The sequence below is a fragment of the Larimichthys crocea genome, chromosome XI, assembly GCF_000972845.2.
Source record: "Larimichthys crocea isolate SSNF chromosome XI, L_crocea_2.0, whole genome shotgun sequence".
Classification (NCBI taxonomy): domain Eukaryota; kingdom Metazoa; phylum Chordata; class Actinopteri; family Sciaenidae; genus Larimichthys; species Larimichthys crocea.
The window spans coordinates 338,520-363,438 of NC_040021.1; the positions used below are offsets into that span (position 1 = coordinate 338,520).

At 45.8% G+C, this 24,919-nt stretch overlaps 1 protein-coding gene across 8 annotated transcripts in view; it reads right to left on the reverse strand.

The window, feature by feature from the left end:
• ehbp1 (EH domain binding protein 1) overlaps positions 1 to 24,919 on the reverse strand; it is a 127,162-nt gene that overhangs the window by 50,161 nt on the left and 52,082 nt on the right. For all 8 annotated transcript variants that reach the window (XM_019260896.2, XM_027284356.1, XM_019260894.2 and 5 more), the window contains 5 exons: positions 13,506 to 13,684; positions 12,992 to 13,040; positions 7,230 to 8,051; positions 5,365 to 5,406; positions 5,125 to 5,271 (listed from right to left, as the gene is read on the reverse strand). In XM_019260896.2, coding sequence (XP_019116441.1) covers positions 5,125 to 5,271; positions 5,365 to 5,406; positions 7,230 to 8,051; positions 12,992 to 13,040; positions 13,506 to 13,684 — 1,239 coding nt within the window. The remainder of the gene's footprint in view (positions 1 to 5,124; positions 5,272 to 5,364; positions 5,407 to 7,229; positions 8,052 to 12,991; positions 13,041 to 13,505; positions 13,685 to 24,919) is intronic.

Sequence of the window (24,919 nt, forward strand, 5' to 3'; positions counted from 1 at the left end):
AGAAAGTTTGGAAGGCAAAATATCACGGATGTAAATACACATGAAAATACTTTTTAATATCAAATCAGTGCCACACTATCTCACCAGTGCATGCAGTAATTTAGGATAAAACAAATTCGTCTGAGGACTTCATCGTGCATATTTTCTCATAAAAAGCAGAGAGAGAGGCCGGCGATGGATGTGAAAAACATTTGGCACTTCCACTTGGTCAAACGTGAACACGAGGCATGTGAAAACAGACAGACAGAGAGAAAAGAGAAAGAAAGAAAGAAAGAGAGGTATGTAAGTGTGTGTGTGTTACAGCTTTCCTCTCTGATGGCTTGATCAGTTCTTGTGATGTAATTGAGAGAGCTGTCTTTCTCCTGCTCGTTAACACACACACACACACACACACACACACACACACACACACACACACACACACACTCAATTTAGAGACTGCCTTTGATCTCCACTCCAGCCAATTCAGCCACGACACATACCCTCACACTCCAACGCAAGCACACACACACACACACACAGTCCAAAGAAACTGCCCAGCAAACTATTTAGTTTCATTAGGCACAGCTTCTTCAAAAAGAAGAGAGAGGAGAGAGAAAAAGGAGGGAGGAGGAGGAGGAGGAGGAGGAGGAGGGGGGTGAAGAAAGAGGAAGAAGAGAAGAGAGGGGAGGGAAAAAAAAGAGCTGTAAGAAGAAAGGGACGGCAGCCACATTAAAATGAGACCTGGAGAAAAACTATTACTGCTGGGAGAAAGTTGAAAAGGAGAGAGGACAGGAGGAGGAGGAGGAGGAGGAGGAGGGAGGGAGTAAAGGACAAAGTGTGGACAAAAAAAGAGAGTGCACAAGGCCATATTTGCATTTTCAAAATAGACATTTCTTCTACATTTGCTGCAAAGACAGCCCTTCAGCATTTCAAAGGTCGAATCCAAGAGAAGAGCTGTGGCTTGAATCTTCTTTTTTTGAAAACATTCTGCAATTAGAGGATTTGTATTCTGCAGTTAGAACATTATTATGATGACAGGACTATGCTGGATTAGATGCATTTACTAAACTGACTGTACTCTCGATGTACATTCAGACGCAGGTTTGACCATTTATTCATCAACTTTTGGAAAAACGCAGACAAACTTCTTTGTCTTTGTTGTGATAAACTGGCACAGCACCTTTAAAAAGTTCAGCAAGGTAACACATACTTGTCATAACGTGTATATATTTTTTATAATCTCTTAGATAAAATACAGAACAATCGGAAAAACTCTGACACAACCTGTTTAGTTTAATATTTAGGAATGTCGAGGTTCAGCCAGAGTGCTTTGTTTAGACCGGTGACATAAATGAAAGGCAGAAAGAAGAAGAGGAGAAAGCGAGGACATGAATGCAGTCGAGTCAGGATCAGAGGGTGGACAGCAGATGGGAGTAGATGACAACACCCACAGGTCACAACAGAAGAGACCCAGGAGTCCCCCTCTACTCCTGAGGAGAGGAGGAGGAGAGGGAGCGGCAGAGGGGAAGAGAGAGGAGGAGGAGGAGGAGGAGGTCGGGGTGCTGGTCGGCAAAAATCAAACGGGACCCAATTATAGGAATCACAACGAGTCAGTGAGCAGGGGAACTCTCTTACCTGGAAAACACTGAGGCATCTGCGTGCACTCTACAACGCATACCAGACGCACACGCTCCCAAAAATGCACAGTGCACAGGTGCTTTAAACTTACACACATATATATACTGCAACAACACACACACACACACACACACACATATATAGGAGCATATGCTTTTGTGACCACATGCACAAAAGCACACACACTCATACATACACTTCTCCCAAACCTAGTGTGAATCCTGATAATTAGCCTGGCCAGGCCGGTGTGAAATTACTGTTCTCGTCTGCTAATGGATGAGAAGACCTGAAGCGAACAGACACACACACACACACACACACACACACTTCTCTATTAAAATAATAACTGTGGGAAAGACTCAGAGTAAAAAGAAGAAGACAAACAAAAATTGGGATGCAGCAAGTTGAAGACGAGAGAATAAAGTCGCTGCCCTAGATGTTTTTCGGAAAGCTCATTGTGGGTAGGGGGTGGTGACATTGCAACATTACAAGACATCTGCACCGTGACTACTGATTTGTTGTGAAGGCCACCTATAAGGAGGAGGAGAAGGAGGAGGAGGAAGAGGAGGAGGAGGAGGGCTCAAACTGTTAGTAGTTGCTTGCCCATCAAAGAACACAGACAGCTAGACGGCGAGATATGGGCGAGAAACAGAGGAATACAAAGGGCAGGCAGAGAGTGAAGGATGGGGTGGATGGACAAACTGAGAGACAGAGAGAGAGAGAGAGAGAGAAAGTGAGTGAGAAGACAGGGAGGGAGAGAGAAAGAGAGAAAAGTGAACCTGTGACCTTAGATAAAAGAACCAGTCACTGTGGGCTACAATTAGGGATGGCAGGAGGGAGCGCATAGGTCAAGAGAACAAGACTACACACACACACACACACACACACACACACACACACACACACTGAGTCCACACCAGTATCCAACATGTTGCTCTGCATTGAGCTACATTCCTGTTGATGGCGTTCACTGTGGCTGTCAATGTGTGTTCACATTTACATTTTATCTTCGCTCCCCTTTTACAGACAGAGAACTGCTGTCAGGACAGATGTATCATGTCCAGCTGTTGGTAGTGTTGTAGAAGAGGTCGTCTCTGAAGAGCTGGAGGTCTTCAGGAGGTTTGTGAAGGTAGAGAGGGACGCCCCTGATCTGGTAGGAACTGGTAGGACGTTCCACCAACGAGGAACGACAGACAAGAAAAGTCTGGATCGCCCTGAGCGTACGGGCGTCAGAGCCAGGAGGAGGTAACATACGTCTGTATGAGGACGTTCACGTAGGTGGGTGCAGAGACTACTTTGTGTTTGACTGAGTTGAAGTGCATCGTTTCCTCTGAGGTTTGGCCTATGATGGATGAACTAACAGAGAGCTGACATTACAGATCACGTGTGTGAAAGCGGTGAGGTGAAACACTCACTGCTATAAACTAAGTTTCATATTTTTATTGACTGGGAGGAGCAAGAGGACGGAAATCATCATTGGTAAAAGGATCAGACTTTGTTGGCTTGTTTGAGCAACCAGGCTTCATTCGGCCGCTGATGATCCACGTCTTTGCCTATTTTTAGATGATTTATAATTTTGTGATACAGTCCAAATCTAACTCATCCCAATTACAGAAGATGTCCTTAATCTGTTGGGCTGCAACTAACGATTATTATTATCTGACTGATCGATTCATCAGTTCAGCATCAGACATGATTTTAGTCATGTCAGACTAACTGAATTGTCATTTGGGCTTTGAATGCTACACCCCCCAAAACGGCTAATGTAGCCCCCCCCCTCCTCTCTCTCTCTCTCTCCCTGTGCCCAAATCATTCTGTTGCCCCCACATTAGCCACTTCCCTGGAAGAATGAAGCCCGCTTTAATTGAATTAAATTATACCTTATGCATGCTAAACCGCAAAGCACCTACTTAGACGAATGGAGAGTTAAATGGGGAAAAGCTTGGGCCTCTCTCCAGCTGATAACACACGCACACACACACACACACACACACATAGACGCTAATCAAAACAAGACATCAAGTAATCTAATCTGAATCACTAACAATTATCAGCACATTGGCCTCGAGGCCAGTCGTATTCCTTTGATCAATGTTTTCTATTAAAAAAAGTGTAAACAATTCAATATCTCCCTCTTGCCCCCCCCTCCCTTTATGCATGGGAGCAGTGTGTGTGTGTGTGTGTGTGTGTGTGTGTGTGTGAGGGGGTTATTAACCAATTGTCCTTGGAAATGAGTAAGGAAATGAGGAGGACATGGAGAGAGAGAAAGAGTGCTGAGGGTTGGGTCCGGCTACTTTAAGGAGCTAATCTAACTGAAGCTGGCCATCTTGCCGCACAACAAGGAGACAGAAGAGGACCTTTATTTATTTATTTATTTATTTAAATACATCGGCGCTGCGACGGCTTTGAAAAACTCTTTTAATTTGCTTTCTTCCTCTGAAGACTTTTAACGGCAACAGTCCTTTGGAAGTTCATTTATTTCCTCAGATTATGCCGGCATGGTTATTCCTGTGGCCCGCGCCGCAGACACCGGCACACACGCCGACACACACTCTAAAAAACCATCTAATTCAAGGGCATATATCTCTTTAAGGATTCAGGCGGCGAATGCAGGGGCATGCGCCTGCTGCCTTTTAGATATTTCATTACCAAAGGGTATTTATTTCATTTTACCCTCAAATCCGTTGTCGCCACAATTCTCACAAGACCAGATTTTTTCGTACCCTCCCCTCCTCTCTCTCTCTCTCCCGCTTTCCTTTCTCTGAAACATTTGGAAACGTCACTGAGGATTTGACCACAGTGCTTTCCCGGGGTAACTCCTCGTCCATCAGTGTGCGCCCCCTCCTCCTCCTCTGCTCACAGTATATTATGTTCAGTGGAGCGTGCTCGGTTCAGACCTGGCAATTTCACTCACGTCTTCTCGAGTCTAGTTTGCTTCGGTACAGCGATTCTCAACCCCCCCCCTCCTCCTCCTCTCTCTTTACCGTGAATGTACTTTTGCTGACAGGTGTTTGTGTACAACATTTACTCAGTGTTCGGAGGAAATTGAGGGGGCAGCAAATTTGGTCGGGATGTCATAAAAATTGTGCAGAGTCAAGATGACCGAGGAGAGACAGACTGAAAGAGAGAGAGAGAGAGAGAGAAGAGGGAGCGCCGCACTTTGGTTTTTCTTACCTACGTGTTCGGGTTGTGACGTTCAGCGGCCCATAAGAGAGTCTGAGCAGGAGTTAATAAGGAAAAGTCTTTCCTTCTCAGAGCCCTTTTTATAAAGTGTTCATCATAGTGGACTGCCAGAGGATGAGACAGTTTGGACAAGGCTTTTCCAGCATGCTGCGAGTGTAGTGAGGAGCGAAGAGAGAACCGTGAAAGTGACACGAGGGTGCTGAAGAGGCTGGTGGTCACTCTATTAGCTGAGGTGACGCTGTACAAACTCACACTCAGGTCAGTCTTTAGTTACTCTACACAGAAGACACGGACACAGACACACACACTGCTTTGACTTACGTCACATATGTTCGTGGCCCTGTTCGGTGCGCTGACAGCCGAGTTGGGGACGTTCTTGTTGCCGGCCTTCATTGCAGCATCTCTGCGGGCCTGCTCGAGGAGAAGTCTGGCTCTCTCTTTCAGCTCCTCCTGACGGGACAGCACCCTCTGTGTGCCGAGGGGGAGTGTGAAAAACACATGTTAGATATAAGAAATGAGACGCTCACACACTCTTGTTTGCAGGTGCACATATGTACTCACCTTCTCAGCAGGGGGACTTGATACAGGGGCGGGTGTCGGCTCCTTTGACAGAGAAAATACAACATTACCTACAGCCAAATACCTAAAGACACCTCACACAGGGAGCAGGTGGAGGTAGAACTTAAGACAAGCAGATGTATGAGCAGGATATATCGCCCACCAAGGACCTGCACTTTGGCATTATGGGGCCGGCCTACAGCCGTGTCTGGGTCCAGTGGTGTGGAGAGCAAAACACACACCTAGGCTTTGAATTTTATCTGCCACGTAATCCCGGCTGTATTATGAGGGGGTGCAAACAGAGCGTTTACATTTGGCTTAGACAGAGGAACATTACAAACACCCTGAAACATGTTTATCCCTCCAACAAGTCAAATCTGGCCCGAGTGCAGGCGAGGATACATCCCCGGCTAACTAGATAACAGCAGATCAAAATGGGGTGTCATAGCTGTCATCACCCCCCCTCCCCTGCTGCCCCATGACCTTTCGACTTGTAAACAGGAAGCGGTAATCTGGCGTGAACCAAACGCAAGCAGCACTGCGTTCAGTGTGTGTTTGTGTGTGCGCGCATGCAGGTATGCATGCCTGTGTGTGTGTGAGTGTGTGTGTGCGAGATGAGGTGTGCTCGGCGCAAAGCGTCGCCACGCCTGAGCAGTCACGGCGCCAACTGCCATCAACTGAAGGGATGAGAAATATAATGAAAAATATAATGAAATGTCAAAGCAGGGGGTTCTCCTCGCCGCCTTCTATAGTCGCCACACGTTAAGGGCCCCGGACTCGACGTGATGTCTGGGCCTCTGCGACGAAGACAGGCGACGACAACATCTAATGCAGAACGGGAGAATTTCAGTACGGTCATCTGTGCAGCGGCATCAACGAGGTCGGGATTTGAAGCTTAGCGAGCGCCAGCAGGGAATGAATGTTCACAGCTTCCCTCTGTCTTCTGACTGATGTAGCTGTGAAAGTTTCAATCAAAGCCAGGGTGCAAGGATAAAAACCTGAACAATCCACTTAGGAGCCGGGCAGGTACCTGCTGTCAGAATCTTAATACCTGACTTAAGTAGCACGATGTGAATTAGTCGACGTCAGACAGGCTGATCCGGAGGTCGTTTAAGGTTCGGGGTTTATAATTAGCTGTGAGATAGCTGTGTGTATCTCTTACTGCCTCTTGCTATAATCAAAACAATGGATGAACACTGAGAATGTGATTGTTTCTTGTGGGGCTGCGTCTGCTTCTATTATTTAACTTAAGAAATAAAAACGTTTACAGTGAAACAATGGTTCAGTCTCTGTCACGACACGGCAGCAGCGGCGACTTCACACTCCACCAGGACTGTCCAGAAGCGTTTTGCCCTCCAGACTTCTTTAACTCGCTCAGATTTTAAATGTTTTTGCGATCAGAAGTTTGCACGGGGTGTTTTTCTCTATGCCGTTTCTGTGTGTGACTTCCTGTCGGCTGCTGTGTGTAGATTGAACAAGACAATAGGAATAAAAAGGTAAACTAAAGGCCCTTTTATAGAAGTGATAGAGTTTACAGCCTTGATCTCCTCGGGCAGGTCAGTCCACAGTCGATAAAGGCTCTGTCACCTTTGTAGATATATTTAGACCGCGGGACAACCAGGAATGACACACCTGAGAATCTCAGGGAGCGAGAGGGGACGTGGGGCACTAGAAGTTCGATTAAATAACTTGAAAAAACTCAAAGCCGAGTTCCTGTGAGTCTTCCTGTGACAGTATAAACACATTAAGGGGAGTCTGAGCTCCTCTTAGACAAAGTTCATTGAATGAAATAAATATTTTGAAGTAAATATATTGTAGATCTTTACGTAGGACTCTAGACTCTTTACATGTTCAGTGTGTGTGTTTACCTGTTTGGGTGGTGTGTCCGTGTGGTTGACTGGAGCGGAGCTGGCGTCCGAGCCGGGCTCAGACTCTGAATGACGCAGGCTGGCCCTCTTCTTCTTGATGAGGTCAGCGTCCCTGTTATAAGAGAAGCCCAATTTCTGGTGGGGTGGTGAGGAGGAGGAGGAGGAGGAGGAGGCAGCCCCTCTCCTGGTGGGAGACCCTGGTTCTGCACTTCCCTCCCTTCTTTCCTCTCCCGCCTCATCCTTCTGCTGTCTCTGCTTCTCTACCTCTCTCTCCACTCTCTGTGGTAACTCGCTCAGGTCTAAAGTGTTGGCTTTGAGCAGGTTCCCCCTGTCCTCACAGCTCGATGGTGCCACATGGGTCGAGTCTGTTGCTGAGGAGGCTAACGCTGTGCGCGGTGATGGGACAGGAGGGGAGGACTGTAAAGGCCCTGCCGCCGCCGCTGTCAAGCTGACCGCTTCAACTTCAGCCTTCCAACCCGGCTCCATCACCTCTTCCTCCGCCGCTTTAGTGCCATTAGACTCGCCACCGGCAGACCCCTCAGGCTGAGCGTTACCCGGACGGTGCTGCACGTCGTTAAGCTCAGCGTAGAACTTGTCCTGGTCTATGGAGGCGTTTGTGTCGGTCTCAAAGTCGCCCACCTTGTAGGTGCTGCGACTGCTGTTGGCCTCTATCTGCACCACGTTGAGCTCCTCGCCGGAGAAGTGGGCCCGGATTTGGTACAGGTAGGTCATCACTGTTAGCTTGTCGGGAATGGCCAGCAGCACCATGTCTGACGGCTCCAGGAGACGGGAGATACCGAGGCTGGCAAAGCCATCGTATGCCTGCCAGGAGAGAGACACACGAGGGAACAAACTTTAAATGACTGTCTGCAAAACTGGGGGGAAAATGTTGAATAAAGGAAAGAATATGCCTCACACACAGAGCGGTGGAAGGGTGACAGTGCTGATGAGATACGAGAAGTCTGGCTGCTTTTTCATTGTATGCATGATCCATGTGTGTTTATACGCGAGAGAGACACCTTTGCCACGACTGCTGACGGGTCATGTCAGGGATGGATGTCCCCGATAAGACACGAAGATACCCCAAGACTGAGCGCTTAATCCCAAGGTGTGTGTGTGTGTGTGTGTGTGTGTGTGTCCTTATCGCTCCCCAACATCAACCTGCCCACGCTCTCCGTCACGCGTGTAATTGGTCTGATTAGAGTCTGATGAGAAAATACAGGTTTGATTATCAAGCGACACACGAAACCCAATCCCCCATCACCAGATAGACTGAGACTGAGACAGAGAGAGAGAGGGAGAGACGGGATGAAAACCATTATCGCAGCCAATGACAGGTAAATAAATAGATTAACAGTACACACACAGACACCACCTCCATTCCTGCACACACACACACATATCCTCCCCATCCATCTCTCACAGGTATCACAGCTTGTATCTGGCCTGCTTGATAGTGTTGATCTAATTCCAACCTGTTGCAGCGCTCGTTTGTTTCATCAATCTCTCCGTCTTCCAAAACCTTCTCTGCATTTTTGATAACCTTTATTCACACCAGGGGATTGTTGCTTACTCCTTTTCAGCGCTGTCCTTCTTTCTCCACATTTTCTTACTTTTATTTATTCAGAGGAGGAGTCCATCACTTAAAACTACGTCTGTAAGTGATGGCCTCTACAAAAGATATCGACTTTATGGACTCTATGCATATTTGCTACATGTTATTTGAGGAGCAGTTTTGTTATATTATTATTATTACTACTGGTATTTGGCCTCAGAAAAGTAAAACATCAGGGTAAAACAGGCACAGAGATACTATGTGGACACTACAAGAAGCGTGAGTGGTCGGTTTTCTTAGTCAAAAACCTACACCTCAGGCGTTTCCAGTGAGCCTGATGTTAATCCCCTGTGTCAAGTGTGACTCAAACTTTATGCAACATTTCACCTGTCAGTGATGTTGGTGGAAACCTCAACTCACCACTCACGACACAGGTTTACTGATTTTAGACTGCGCTCAGAGAAACCCATTTTAAACGCAGCAAGTTTCTTCGACTGTATTTGTTTCTGTGAGAACTGGTGACAGGAGAACAGAGGCAGAGGAATGGAGAAAGCGAAGGTGGTTTAACAGAGAGATGTTTCTCAATTTACAATCAATTATGACGCCTCTTTCACTCTCACCTCCTTTGTCCCTTTCTTTTGATGGAAAGTATGTGTTTGTGCTTGCAGAAACAAGGCAAGAAGAAAGAAGTGACGACGGGGGGAAAAAAGAAGCGAGAACAGAGAGGAGTTTACAGCGAGCCTGTTTAAGTTCCCCCTCCCTCCATCCCCTCGCAGAAAGGCAGTGTGAAAGAAAAAAACGAAAGAGAGAAAAGAAAGAAAAAGAATATGGGGAATAAGAGGGCCTGATTGGGTTTCTAACAAGTATTCAGGGGAGCAAAGTGTGCTTACATTGTTCCCCTCTCGCCCAGGGTAGGCTGTGAAAGAGAGCGACAACTTTGAGCTCAATAGGGACAGAATGAAAGAATGAAAGAGAAAAGAGCGAGAGTGGGAGAACGTGAGAGCCGTATGAGGAGGACGAGGGGAGGGAGGCTCTCGAGCTGGGTTTTGTTTCAGGGTCGGTGTTAGTCTTGACATGCGCTACAGTCTTTTTGACCCCGGTGTCACGATTTATTCTTTCTATATCTTCTCTTATGGCTCGACGAGAGGGGATCATGTCATACTGAGACACACTGATGAGTGTCGAGGGAAGTATGTGCCCACTGCAGTTCAAGGATTAGGATGGTGATATTCTATAAACCCATCAATAAATATTATTACACCATTTATGGCATTTAATGGAGTCATATCATGATTTTTGTTGACGTTTAAGTGGCTTTACCTGTAAAGCACAGATCATCCTGATCGATGACCAGCTGACCTTCTCTGATCACGTTGCCTCGAAAAATCAGGCCATAACTCAACATGCTACCCAGCTGCTGATACAGGCTGTGGTCATCTTACAACTTGATGACTGTAGCGCCCTCCCAGCCTGCGCCTGGTCTTCGATCAACCCAAAAGGTCAAATGTCATCCCACTGCTCATTGAGCAGCTCTGGCTACCTGCAGCAGCTCACGTTACATTCAAATCACTAATGCGATGAACGACGCCTGGCTTTTCCACCCGTACGCTCAGGGCAATCCAAACTTTTCTTGACTGTCGTTCTCCGTTGGTGGAACGTCCTTCCAGTTCCTACCAGATCAGGGGCGTCCATCTCTACCTTCACAAACCTCCTGAAGACCTCCAGCTCCTCAGAGAGGACCTCCTCTACAACACTACCAACAACTGGACATGACACATCTATCCCCCTCTACAACTGGACCTTGATTCTATGTCAGTATTGCTGCACTAACACGTTCTTGTCACGCTGTACCTCGATTGTTTCAAGTCGCTTTGGATGAATTTTAATGATTTATCAACCCTAACTCATTTCTGGAACCATCCTGTCGTCTCTTTTTAGTCTAAGCTTTCTCACTTTCCATCATCTACCTGACAAAGCTTTCCGTCTGGACTAAATGTCACCGTCGACTGCCCCGGGCCGCTGCTCCCTGCTCTCCCCCTCAGTGATTGACAGCTATCTATCGCTGTCAATCATCGACACCCCTCCTCCTCCTCCTCCTCCTCCTCCTCCCTTCAGCCCAACCCCTCACGGTTGTGCTCAGGGAGCTTTAGCCTGGTGCTTGGTGCTACACTATCAGATGGCATGACAAATGACTTCTCCTTGGCCTCATTACACACACACACACACACACACACACACACACAGGTGATCGCAACATACAAACACGTATGAGCATGTGGACACGTACCCGAGCGTGCGTGCGTCGATAATGGATCATTTCAAAGGCTGTGAATGTTCTAAATATTCACTTCTCCCTCCTTTTTGCTACCCGCCCCCCAATATTGATCGTCCTTATCTGTCATAATTCAGCACAGTCTGAGCTCATTGCAATCACTGCTCACAGATAGACTGTGAAAGGAGGAGGGGGCATGTCTATCAACCAGCCATGAAAAGCAGAGATGGTTGTCGTTTTCTATACATTTTACATTTTCTGCCGTCCATTCAGCGAACTCTATACATTCTAATAAGTCCTGATGAACGGGTGAGCTGTCCTCTTCAAACATTTCTTATGATATCACGAGCACACCTTCAGGGTGCCACATGAACACACACAATGCATTACTGCTCTTTTCTTTCGCCTGAACCCAGCGGCTTTCACGATGACAGCCGCCGACAAGTCCAGGTGTGATTCATGAAGGAGGACTCGGAGCGTCACCGAGGCTAATCTATGCTATGCAAATCTGTCACTGTCAATGTTTGACTCTCTATAACACTTATTATATTTAGTTTTTGGTCGATAAATCTATAAAAATCTGCCACTTTACTGATGCTAACTTTACAAACGTGTTCTTCACCTGTTCACGAATGTCTTCCCTCATAACTATGATAAACAGTTTGAGCCAGTACAGCACGCTCATTCATTTGCTTCAGGATCAGTGCTGCAGTCAGATGCTTCCATGAAATGTGTGAATGTGTTCCCTGGGAAACTTCCACGAAACAGAACACAAAGGCGTGTTTCCAACTCTTTGTTAAACCGATTTCAAACTATCTGACTTGTAAATTTCGACTCATTTTCACACGCTCTACTACTACACGTTTATTTCCTGGATAATACTTTGTTCGGCATATCCAGATTCTTGAAGGCTACCTGATATCTGCCCGTGTGTCCTCTGCACACTGCAAAGCAGCGGCTCGCTTGGCCTGACATACATCAGCAGCTGGTGTAGATCTTCACAGAGGAGCTGGTCTCGGTGCGCTGGGTACAGTGCTGCAGCTATTCACCAGGTATCACCTTCTCCGGCATATTCCCTTATTACTTATATCTAACCAATTTCTTCAGGGCTACTTGAACACCTGGAGGGGGGTGAGGGGCAGTTAGCAGATATGGGATTGGGTCTCTCCCTCTCTCTCTCCCTCCACTGTGGTTATTGTCAACAGGGTAGCATTCATGCCTAACAGGGCCACCAGAGGTTATCGCTGAGCCAGAGTGTGTATGAGAAGAGGAAATCAAGCTGCAGGAACCCGACGCATATCGTTCTGTGTAGCCCTCTGGGCCAAAGAGGGGACAGGGCGTCTGTGTGTGTGTGTGTGTGTGTGTGTGGTAGTGTTTGTGTGCAGGAAAAAGTAAATGTGCGGCGAAAGAGCCAGAGGGACGGAGCGAGAGTGTGTGCGAGTCTGCACCTTCCACTGTGAATGTGCAGATATGATGACATCGGGTGAATGGATTATTCTTTAGGAGTGAGTGTGTATGGAGACAACATGCACAAAACAGCCTGATTAACACAGGAAACTCTATATACTCTATACGTGAACACACACACACACACACACACACACACACACACACACACACCTGAGGAAGTTCAGTCCGCTTCCAGCAGGCGGCTGAGCTACGATGCCATCTCACCTCTGCCAGGTGACGTCCACACATCACAGCAGGGAACGACGTCTCAGGAACATTGTCATTATAACATTCATTTCCCTGCCTTTATGTGTGTTTTCCACCCTCCTCCCCCCCAGTCAAACCATGACACACACACACACACACACACACACACACACACTCTATATCCAGGGATTAATAGCAGATCTCTAAATAAGGCCAAATGGAGATGTGGATGGGAGGGAGCTAAGTGGTGTGAAGGGCCCAGCGGTGGCTGCCTCTTACCTTTTTGTTGTTTTCTTTAATATCCTGAGGATTGAGCGACTTGTAGTCTCTGGAAGAACAGTGGGGAGGGTCGGAGAGGAGGAGGAGGCAGGCAGAGAGAGGGGAAAGAAAAAAAAAAGAAAGAGAGAGAGAGAGATAGCGGAGAAAGAGTTGTGTTTAAATATGCATCACATGTAATGGCATTAAAACTGTAACATGCAATTTCATAGCAGTGCAATCAACAGAACTAATAGAGTGGAAAATATGTAAAAAATAACACACCGGAGTGCAAACACACACACACACACACACACACACACACACGGAGCATCTTATTATCTTCACGTTGGCTCTCTTGATGGAGCTGCAGGTTTTCCACGTGTGTGTGTGTGTGTCCATATTTTTGAGTGTTAAATACATGAAATAATAAAAGGACAGAACACGATGTTAACTGTGCATGTCACTAAAACAGATCAGGCTCCTTAATGTTGTGAGAGAATCATCTCCTCAGTGTGTGTCTGTGTGTGTTTCGTACATTGTATCAGGTCTGAAGTGGTGCAGCAGGGCGCAGAAGGCCAGCCCGTTCCTCCAGGAGGTGGTGAAGTTGGTGATCTTCACCCCGCGGTAGTTCTTGGTGACCTCGCGGCACCAGGCCAGCAGAGACTGGCTGGCGTTGGGCTTCCCTCCCAGAACCGGGCTCGGGACGGGGCTGGGCTGCAGGCAGGAGAGGAGGAAGAGGAAACAGACTTTGAATTCAGTCTTCCAAAAATATGTTTTGTGGGGTCACAGAAACTCAATTATTCTTTATTTTTTAAGGTATGAAGGACATAAAATAAACTGATTGTTAAAAACGGTATTTCATGTCCTGAGGCACTGAAACATAAAGCATCAATGAATTTAATGTTTGGTGACAGAGAGATCTGATTCTGGAGCTCATTTCATTACGCATTTCTTAAAATGTTTTACTTAGCAACCACCGGCCATCCAATTAGCTTGCTTTACTGACACACAATGAGCCCACACACACACACACACACACACGTACGTACGTGCACACACGCAGACGCGCACCGTAACGAAGGGTCACGCACAAAGCGGCGTATGACCGTGGATAATGTAAACATCTTATTAATTAGCTCTGCGTTTGAAGTCTTATCTGGGTCGAAAGCTTTCACCATTAGGAGCCCTCCCTCCCTTTTTTTTTCTTCCTTCTTCCCAGACTCCAAATCCCACAAATCCTCAGTGGCGTGGAGAGGAGACGCTGGTCTTTCCTCTGACGGGGCCAGCAGAACCAATGCTATTCTGATTATTCAGCTGGCTACTCGCTAATCTGGTTATGCAGCGACAGATATGGGATAATTCTCTCTGATCGTTCTGGAGAGAAATGACAAAAATGTCACTGAGAGTTGATTCAGTGCATCAGAGGCTGCTGATCAAAAAGACTTTTGTTTGCAAAACAAAGACATTAAAACACGACTAAAAAGTCAGATCCTTTATTACATGGCACCACATGTTTAGTATTAACACACAAAATATTAAATATTGATGGTTTAGAGTAAATAAAAAGTATAGAAAAGACTTTGTTTAGTTGATCAACACACGACGATTAAGCTGTCATCATATTTTGCCTGTGTGCTTTCTGACTCAATATTGGCTCAGATGGAAACAGCAATATGCAAATGATGCCAGGTGATGTTTTATCTCAATGCATGAGATGCTTATGCAAATAAAACCTTTGCATAACCTTTACAGATGAACTATGAATATATATATTCATATATATGAACATGTCAGCTTTGACACAACCTGATGTTGACCACCATAACCAGTTAACCCAGTTTCTTTTTTTGAGGCCTGGAGAAGTAAACACACACTGTCTGTGGTGTGGCCGACCGACCCCCTCTGTTGGTCGTTTTCAGCTACTGCAAGAACGAGCTCTTGATAGAGAGAGCGAGGCGGGAGGAGAGGAGAGAGAGAGAGAGAGAGAGAGAGAGAGAACTGATGGGAGCCAAGACAAATTTGTCATTACAAATTTTGGTGGGGGGGAATATTATTAGGCGATGGTGACTTGAGCGTGTTTAAGCTTCTTGCAGAAGCCGCGGCAGCTTGCAGGAGGTTATTCAGGGACGTTAGGGAAGAGAAGCAAAGAGACTTAGTTTTGTCTGGAAATTAAAAAGTGAGCTTGATGTCGCTCCAAAGACAGAAATGTGCTTCAGCTTTAACGCCAAGAACCAGAAGTGTTCTCGAACTAAACTTAAGATCAACTTTGTGTGTTTTTAAGCCCGTGACGAGATTAAGCCCCTTGCTGTCCTTCCTGTTGACAGATTTTTTAAAAATAATTGGCTTGTAATAAAAAAAAAAGAGTGGCACTAAAGCAGAATCAGCCGGTTAGCCGCGGTCTTCTATTGTTGTAGTTTAACCTGTGACCGCGAGCCTGGAGCCTGCTGAGATGCCACAAGGGCCAAAATCAGATGAAAGAGACTGGAGGCCATCTCTAATAGCAACTCCTAACCTTTGCACCAGTGTGTCTGAGTGTGTGTGTGTGAGTCATGTAGGCCCCTACGGCAGCCTCAGTACAGGGACACGGAGGTAGCGGGAGCCTGAGGGGCGACACTTGACATTTCCGGCTTTAAAAAGAGGGCCTTAACCTTTCCCCGCAGCTTCTTCAGACACGTTTTAGGCAGACTCCACAATGCCTGCGTGCCACTCAAACAAAGAAGAAGGAAAAAATAAAAAAAATTCAGAAAGTCAATACCTATTATTACACAGCCGACTTCACTGTATGCGGAACAGGAGAGAGCTCGACGCAAACAAGGAACCATCAAATCTATTTAATTTAATCGCACACTAAAAGACCCTAAAAGAAAAGACGCATTTCTCTACATTTACTGTACACGAACACTTAAACCCGTTCCTCCAGTTGTCCTCTGCTTTCGTCGTGTCGTAAAAGAGTGTGTGTTTGTAGAGTTTCAGTGTGGAGTGGTCTTCCTCCAGGCCTTCCCCTTTCTGCTTTTTCAAGTGACGGTTGAAAGTAGCTGTCTAATTTGAGCGCTCTAATTACCTTGGATTAGAGACCAGGTGCTATTAAAGCAATTAGACACACAGCACACTCGAGTGCCGCAGACCCTGCACCCTAGCCGGCGGAAAAAACACACACACACACACACACAAATACACACCTGTGTTACACAGTCAGCGACTTTAAGCTTCACTCTCTCACCCGTCTATTGACACACAGGCGTCTGAGCGGACAGTAAACACACAAACACAAACATGCAAAGAGGTAAGACGGGGTGTGTGTGTGAAAACTTTTAAACCATCTGAGTGTGTCATCGAGCAGACAGACAAACCAGTTTTTTTTTCTTTTAAAAAGCGACAACGAGTTCATCCGACGACCGCGGCGTGACAGCAGTGACCTCACGTTCATCACAACCGATGTAATTTCCTCCATCGACTGTTCCATTACGGCCTTTCACCAGATAAAGGTTTACAAATGCATCTGCGCACTCGAGCCTTCATATCCATCACACGCCGAACAAACAGCATCACTATCTGCTTTTACAGGAACTGGTTGCATTTCCTTAAGACACAAACACGAGGGAAGGAAGTCAAATTTTCACAAGGAGCAGAAATGCAGCCCGACTTATCAAACAGTTTGTGTCTCGCCTAAAGGAAGGTGTGCACATGTATGTATTGTGTGTGTGTGTGCGTGTTTGTCTTTTATCTGTCTGTGTGAATGTCACTGGATGTGTGTGTGTGTGTGTGTGTGTGTGTGTGTGTGTGTAACACTGACACAGCCATGTAGCTACCTCGGCTCGAGGGTAGGATTAGCAGAGAGCATCGCCTCGGCCCACAAACATTCCATATTAAAAAATGAAAAGGCAACCTTCATTACTATCAGTGGCACATAACCTCCCCTCTTCCTCCTCCTCTGCTACTATTATACACAGCCCTAACAGCCTGGGCGAAAAATACAAGCCACTGACAAGAGATTCCATTATTCCTGATGCCTCAGTGTCAACAACATACATCCGACGGGGCAAAGAAAGAAAAAAAAAAAATGGAAGAAGGGAAAAGGATGTGAGAGAAAGAAGGATGGGGAGGGAGGAGGAGGGAGGGTTAAGCTCACTACAATGCCTGAATGACAAGATAGGAGCAAACCTGGGGAATGGAAGCATCCCGGTTCCTGTTGGTGCCGGTGTCAGGAGGAGGAGGAGGAGAAGGAGGATTTTTGGTGTCACAAATGTGATTTTTGGCAGGATGCGATTCGAGATCATGGGTGAAGCAGATGAACCGTGAGATGGAAAATTAGAAAATTGTCACAGGTTGATGTGAGGGTTTTAGGCAAAAACAACAATCCTGTAGCTTTTATTTTCAGGCAAAGTGCCAATATTTACCGTACTGTAAGAGGACGGACGTCATTTCAAAGATCTTTTAGAGGAAGTTGGCAAAACACCCACCGACTTACTGCACTCTGAACTAACAGTGAAGCCTTTTTAAACATTATACACGGCGAGGATCGAGTTTAAAACCATGAGATTGTTTTACGCTCCTACAATCTAACAATTATTATGTTCTTATTTCCTGAACAAAATATGTAAGTGATTCATTTTAATGACAAAATAACGACGTTATATTCTTTCATCAACTGACGATTTAGCGGCGTGTTTAACTGTAAACTCTGGAGTCAAAATATGAGCAGCGGTGCACTCCTGGGTGGACAAACGTGAGCGTGACACAGCGTTATACGTGATTAAATGTCCAAAGACTACAGAGGCCATCAGACCTGGCCTTTTAGAGTTAAATATATATATATATATATTTTTTAAAAAAGATACAAGTGAAAACGCTTTAAGTGGCAGCTTTGTCTCTCCCTCTGGGGCATGACGCTTCAATGGAAACTTAACTGGCCTTAACCCAATGACATAAACCCACGACTCTGTGCAAAGAAAAGAGCTTCCGTGTCTCTCCAATCTCACTTTCATGGCTTCAAAGCGGTGTCAGAGAGTGTCAGATTTGAGGAGGTGTTGAATCTCATACTCTTTAAAACTTGTAATCCGCTCAAGGAGCCTACAGCAAGTGTGTGTGTGTGCGCACACACACACATACATTGCAAAGCACACATAAACACAGACTCACTTTAAATGACAACAGCGTCTCCATACTGTATATGCATGTATATACACAGTTAATTCTGATGTACCGATACTGAACAGCAGGCACACACACACACACATTTATAATCTGAATTAAAAGCCCTCAGCTCATATCCAAGATGTAAACACACACACACCCTTGAAAAACATTAATACCTGCTCACGTTTAAGAGGATAAAGGTTAGGGCACTTAAGTGGCCTGTCCATCCTGCTACAGAAAGCGCTCATCTGATTGGTTGGGCTCGATTATTTAATTGTGCGTTCAATCAAAACAAGCAATTTGTTTAATCTGGTCTGCGTACGTCCGACGACTTCACATTAGAAAAAGACGGAGAGGAAAAACAAGGACGATCGCCTCGCGTCATCTTACCCATGAAATTATGCTCCGGATTTCAAACGTCGTCTGCATGAGAGGCGGAGGGGAGGGAGCAAAGTCCAATCAAAAGTTCAATTATGTAAATGGAGATGTGGAGTGGTTGGAACAATAGGGAAAGGGAGGAGGTGGTGGAGGTGGAGGTGGAGGTGGAGGAAAGGAGGGGGACAAAAGGATGGAGCAGGAGAGGAGAGCGAATGTAGCGTGAAAAATAATACACATTAACATACAAAGGAAATATCGCATTACCGTTGTAATCACGGCGAGGAGGGGCTCCTTCCAAAGAGAGCCGTGAGAGAAAGTGTGTGTGTGTGTGTGTGTGTGTGTTGAAGTCAGGCTTCATTTTGTGTGTATGTGAACAAGTGGAGAAAGAGAGAGAGAGCGACAAACCCTGCAGGAAGGTAGACTGAACCTGCTGCTTTTGAGCAAGGCACAGTTTTTTTCAAACACGTCTTTATGTGTGAATATCACAAAGTAGGAAAATATGTAAATACATTCATCATGATGGTGATGGGGGGGGAAGCAGATATGCTTCCCATCTAGCAGTGAACCTGCAGGCCAACACAGAGGGCCTCTCGGCAGTTGGCTACCGAGATGTAAAATGTAAAAATCGGGGAAAAGCGGGTTTCCTTTTCCAGGACTGTTTTCTCTTCCAAGGCCTATTCTGCTCCAAAGGCATAACCATGCAAAGCAGCTAAATAAAAAAATAAAAAAAGCAGAACAGGAGGGGACAGGAAAGGCTTTGAAATTGAAATAAAAACCATTCACTAACAAAAAAAGAAAGCGTTGTGAAATAACAGAGTTTGGAGGAGGCAGCAGACAAACATGTGACTCTGCCAGCTTGCAGTGTGCCCACCCGCCTGCTCGCTCGCCTAACGTGTAACACAGGGGCATAATGCGGTGTAAGCGCTGGCTTTAGCTTGTCATGGAAATGGCAGTAGCATTACCCACACTCACGCCTCTGCAAATTAGCTTTGGCTGAGAGAGGGGAAGAAAAAAAAAAAAACAGGGTGGGTAGGTTTGGGATTGAGTATGTGTATCTGTGTGTGTGCGCTGGTGGGGGTCGATGGTTTGGAAGATAGGATCCAATTAGGAACAAAAACGAAACATCAGCGATGGTTCTGATGGCCGGATCTCCGTCCGGTCACGACCGCGAGTTACACAGATCCAGCTGAAGAGATTACAAACTCCTTCTCATCCTCATCCTCAACACGAAGTCTCAGTTTAAAGCCTGTTTGTCTTTTTTTTTTTAAGTCAGAGTTTGTTATTGTCATGTCATACTTGCATTAATAATATGCATTAAGTTTTTCTGTGTTTATTTGTTTGGTTCCTACATTCAAGACAGTGACTTGTCAGGTCAACTGTTGCGGTGCTCTCTGGTGTAGTCAGGAGCTCCAATTAATGCGTCACACCATCAACTGAGAATACAAAGAATGGACAGCGTATCTGTGACGTAAAATCGACAGCGAACCTGATGTGGCCTCAAACAAACCATCTGTAACGGCACCTACACGTCAGTCAAAGCGTCCACGCTCTTCATCCTGCGTAACTTTAAGCCTTAACATGGGGACTTACGGAGACTGACTCACTTCTGGAGCCAGCCTCAAGTGGACGAGAAGAGGAACTGCAGTTTTTGACACTTCCGCACTGGGCTTCACCTCACAGATGCGGAGGTTGCCGCTTGTTGCCAACACTGGTGAAGGTGCTGCCATGTTTGCATCCATGTTGGCACTGGTGACTTGAATGCAGTGCATTTGATTACGCTTAGAGCTCGACCAACACATCAGTCGATATGTGCATATATTTGTAACAGAGAGAGATCGAGCATCTCTCTGGCTGTTATCGTGCTTCAAGGAGCAGCCATATTACAAATGATATGTAAAGAACGATGCTTCGAACTTTAATTACTGTGCTGGTCACTACTAGACTGACCAGTGTGAATCTGTTGCTTGTTGTGATGCTACATTCTATCGGCAGAGCCAATGAACGTCCCTTGAAATCATCTGCAGGTATCTCTTCGCTCTTCTTCCGCCTCCTCGTCTTCCTCTGATAAATAAATAAGCTCTGGGAGAAGGAGGAAGAGAGGAGGGAGGGGGTGGCTCTTATAAATCTATAACGTATTAATCTCCTTTAACTGCCATGTTCAACAAACAAATTAGTGGTGCAATGGATTCAGAGATCTGCCGTGCCGATAACGCCGCCATTTATCAATTAATCTAAGCCTGGGCAGGGAAAACTCATTAAGGAGGCCACTTTAGGAATTATGTTCTGCAGGTAAAGAGGCTGACTGTGTGTGTGTGCGTGTACGAGGTGTGTGTGTGTGTGTGTGTGTGTGTGTGTGGCGAGGAGGAGGAGGAGGGGGGGTCTTGACACAGCAGTTGTGCAACCCCCCCCCTCTACTACAGACTGCCATTGTCCAGCGCTCCAAAGTGATGAGAAGGGTGATAGCACAGCCAATTAAAATGAACATAATTACAAAGTCACCCCTTTGACTCCTGATCAGAATACACATGCATCAACACACACATACTGATGGAAGAAGGCTGTGGTGGAGGTGGTGGTGGTGGGGGGAGGATGCTACAGACAAGGCGGAGAGAGAAAAAGAGGAAGGAGGTTGACAAGATCAACCAGGAAGAGTGGGAGGAGGTATCGAGAAAGAAAGTGAAGAGACAAAGAGACGTGCCAACATTAGTTCGTAACTGATTGGAATCCAGTCATCAGATTTTGATGTTTCGTTATTTAAATGACGCTTTCATCCAAAGCGATTATCACGTCCAGTTATTGGTAGTGTTCTAGAGGAGCTCCTCTCTGAAGAGCTGGAGGTTTTCAGGAGGTTTGTGCAGCCCGCCCCTGATCTGGTATGAACTGGTAGGACGTTCCACCAATGGGGAACAACAGACGAGAAAAGTTTGGATCGCCCGGAGTGTACGGGAGCCAGGAGGAGGTAACACGTCGGTTTGGGGGTGTTTCAGCATTAGAGATCTGAATTTAACGTGGACTGCTACAGGTAGCCAGATGAGCTCGATCAACCTTTTGAGTTGGGATTGAAGACCAGGTACGCTGCAGTCTTCTGGATCATCTGTGCAGGCTTTAGCCATTTTATTATGCACTAAATTCGTTCTGTCGGTGCTAGACGAGAGTTAATGCATCACCAAAGACATTGATTAAATATCCTAAATGTCTGTGAAACAGTCTCAAAGTCAGGGACTAGTTTTGGACCAACAAAACGACCAAAAGGATCCAAGATGAAGACATTTTTCAGAGGGCAAACCCTCTAAACATGTATTGTATTTATGTTTCTGATTGCCTTATGATCAATCAAATCTTGTTGAGGTCAACTGAGCTGCTACGAGTGCGCTCAATTAAAAGCCGAGGGAATGATCCCCGCTCAGTCAGTGAGTTAAGCACTGGAAATGCCACTTAGTATTTCCTATAGCACATAAGAGCACACACCTGCATACCATAACAGTCCAAAAGAGAGGTGGATGGGTGGGTGGGTGGAGGGCTGTTGGAGGGCTTTATACAGAGGCAATTAAAGCCTTATCATTTCTACACTAGCTCTCCTTTCCTCAAACACAGGCACATGAGCGCACATGTGCACACACACACAATTTGAAAGACAAATCACTGAGGCTAATTCAGAAGATACTTCTAAGGGTCCTTTTTAAATTATGGAGAACGGTTGGTTTAATTCAATTAAAATGTAGCAGGGGCCACTTAAGGATGACGGCAGTAAGGTATGGCATGACTAAGTGAGCGTGGTTTTCAAGGCTGTGTGGGGGGTCTTAGAGACCTTCTGCGGGTTGAAGGAGTTTTCAAGTGCACGGACTTCTCTCTTCTCCACCCGAAAGCCCCCTTAAACCTCACCCCAAAACCTTGGATCCTTCTGGGTTTAAGCCCACACACACCTGGAGGACTGGGGCAGATTAAGACCAGATTAAGATAAAGTTACCCCTTCTTCGGCCGCTATGTCATTCAAACCCCTGGCCTCTATGACCACTGGATAGACGGACGCACAAGACAAAAAGGTTTGGTTCATTCACGTATACACACACAGGCACGCACACACAAAGGACTTTCTGGTCATCCTCATAAGCCCTATTAGTCTGCTACAGAGCCTCTCATAGCAGACATCAATCATGGAGGGATTAGTCAATTCTCTCTCTAAATGAGTGGCGAGGGAAACTTCCCTTCAACTCTAAAGCAGGTCTCTCTCTTTCAGAGATTACACAGCGATTTGTTTTCGGTTTGTTCCATCTTCATCGTTTTCTGTCTGACTTGCTTTTCATTTCTCTCTCTCTTGCTCTGCGTCTCCTTCGTTCTCTCCTGCTTGCAGCTTGTGAGGTAATCCTTGGCAGATAAAACTAAGGAGGACTTACCAAAGGCAGATTACAAGCGGCGCTTTGCGGAAGGCCCTTTTACACCAGTCGGCGCGGGTATTGAGGAGAGTGAGCTCTTCGCAGTGCTTAACTTGTGAACTCGACATGCACCCGACAGAGGAAGAGGTAGAAAAATGATAGCCGCATTACAGTAACTGGATCAAAATATATCCCCTCAAACACACGGAAGATCGCACATTAGTACACAAAACACTGTTTTCACAGCAGCTGTGTAGAAAACTGAATCCGGAGCAGCGTCTGAATACTGTCGTCTATCGATCAGACTTCCTGATCAGCTCCTCGTGAGCAGGCACAACTTCTTGAAGTCTTTTAAACTTTTTATCACGGGGTTAAGTTTTGGGTATTGTTTCAGATCATATCCACAAAACTGACCTTTACACTTGACCCAGAACATTACTTTATCTTCACATTCCCATAAACTTTTTCAACTTGAAGGGGTTCAAACAGTTGAGATTGTTCAATAGTCAGTTCTACCTTCCTACCGAACTTGATGACAGCGATGCCCTGCAGCTTGAAACAACAACAGGAAGCCAAATGAGCGGACCTAAACTGCATGACAGAAGAAACTGGGTCTCTTCTCTCCCACAAGATCCAATGACAGACCACTCAGAGACTGCAAATAAGAGTTGGGGAGGGGTCCACACACACTGGGAAAAGGCAGACATTGAGAGGTAGTGACTTAGCCTTACGACTCTCGAGGATTATTCGACTAATATTACACAGCTTATGGAAAGGCCAATGTGGCCAAGGGGAGCCGCTGAGTGTCCAATGCCTCGTCTCAGAAATGTCTCAGAAATGGACCGCTATGACTTTTTCCTGCTAATATTGATTCCAGTTTGTGAAATTCAAGAGACACGGCATCCCGTCTGATCTTTTACTTCAGCCCAACGATATACAGGGCGTCGTTCTTTGGAGGACGTAACGTATGCCTGTAAAGGGGCAGAGATGTCTGCACTGAAGATGCTGAAATTAACTTTTAGCTTCTTTTTTTTCATCCAGAACAATTTACCTTGATCAAGCAAGAAGGTGTTCAGGTTTCTCAACTCCACTGGACAAAAGAGCAAAGACAATCCAGTAATTTTAGTAGGACGTGATTTCTGACATTTGGATTTACTGTGTAGGATTTAGCGGCACCTAGCAGTGAAGTTACAGATTGCAACAACATTGATACACTCCCACGTCTCACCTTCTCCTCCCACGCATGTAGGAAAAAAACATAAAAAGCAAAAGGCCATATCTAAATCAGTGTTGGGTTTGTCTGTTCTGGACTACTAAACTTCATGGAAGAGGACCTGCTCTCACTGTAGATATAAAGGCAACAAAAACACAATGATTCTAACATACTAATAAATATTGTATTCCACTCCTGCAAAGAAATATTTCTTTAATAATAATAATAAGAGGAATTTGTCGGCCTAAAACCAAGAGAATACAATCATCCTTTTATAAAACAGCCCCACAAGAAAAAACTCTTTACTCTTTAAATGCAGTCCTGCTCTAGGACACATATCATTTTCAAATACTTGAAGATGTACATATAAAATGTACCTAACCTCTATTTAAAAGCATTAGTCTGTGAGCTTTACTTTCCTTACGTCACACATCTGAGACTCTTTGTTCGATGTATGTCAAAGTTATCAGACAAGATGGAATAACTTTGGACTGGATAGAACGATAACAAGACGACAGACCTTGGAACGGGCAAAGATCTGAAGACCGGAGATGACTGTCCTTGTCTCTTGGGCTCCCCCTCTGTCCTCCAAAAGCATCTCTCAGTCGTCACGTCAACCTCAGTAACATTTCACTGCGTTGATGCGGTCCTCTCCTGCCGCGAACCCCGGTGAAAGCTAATTAAGAAATATCGCAGCCTTTTGCGAACTCAATTAAATAATGTTAATTTATTCTAATTTCAATTTGGAGGTAGTCTGAACTGAAGGAGGGGGCTGTGGAAACAAAGTCTGGGAGAGGAAGGAGAAGCTCTGGCCTCTGCCTCCCCCCCGGCACAGAAGCTCTCACAACC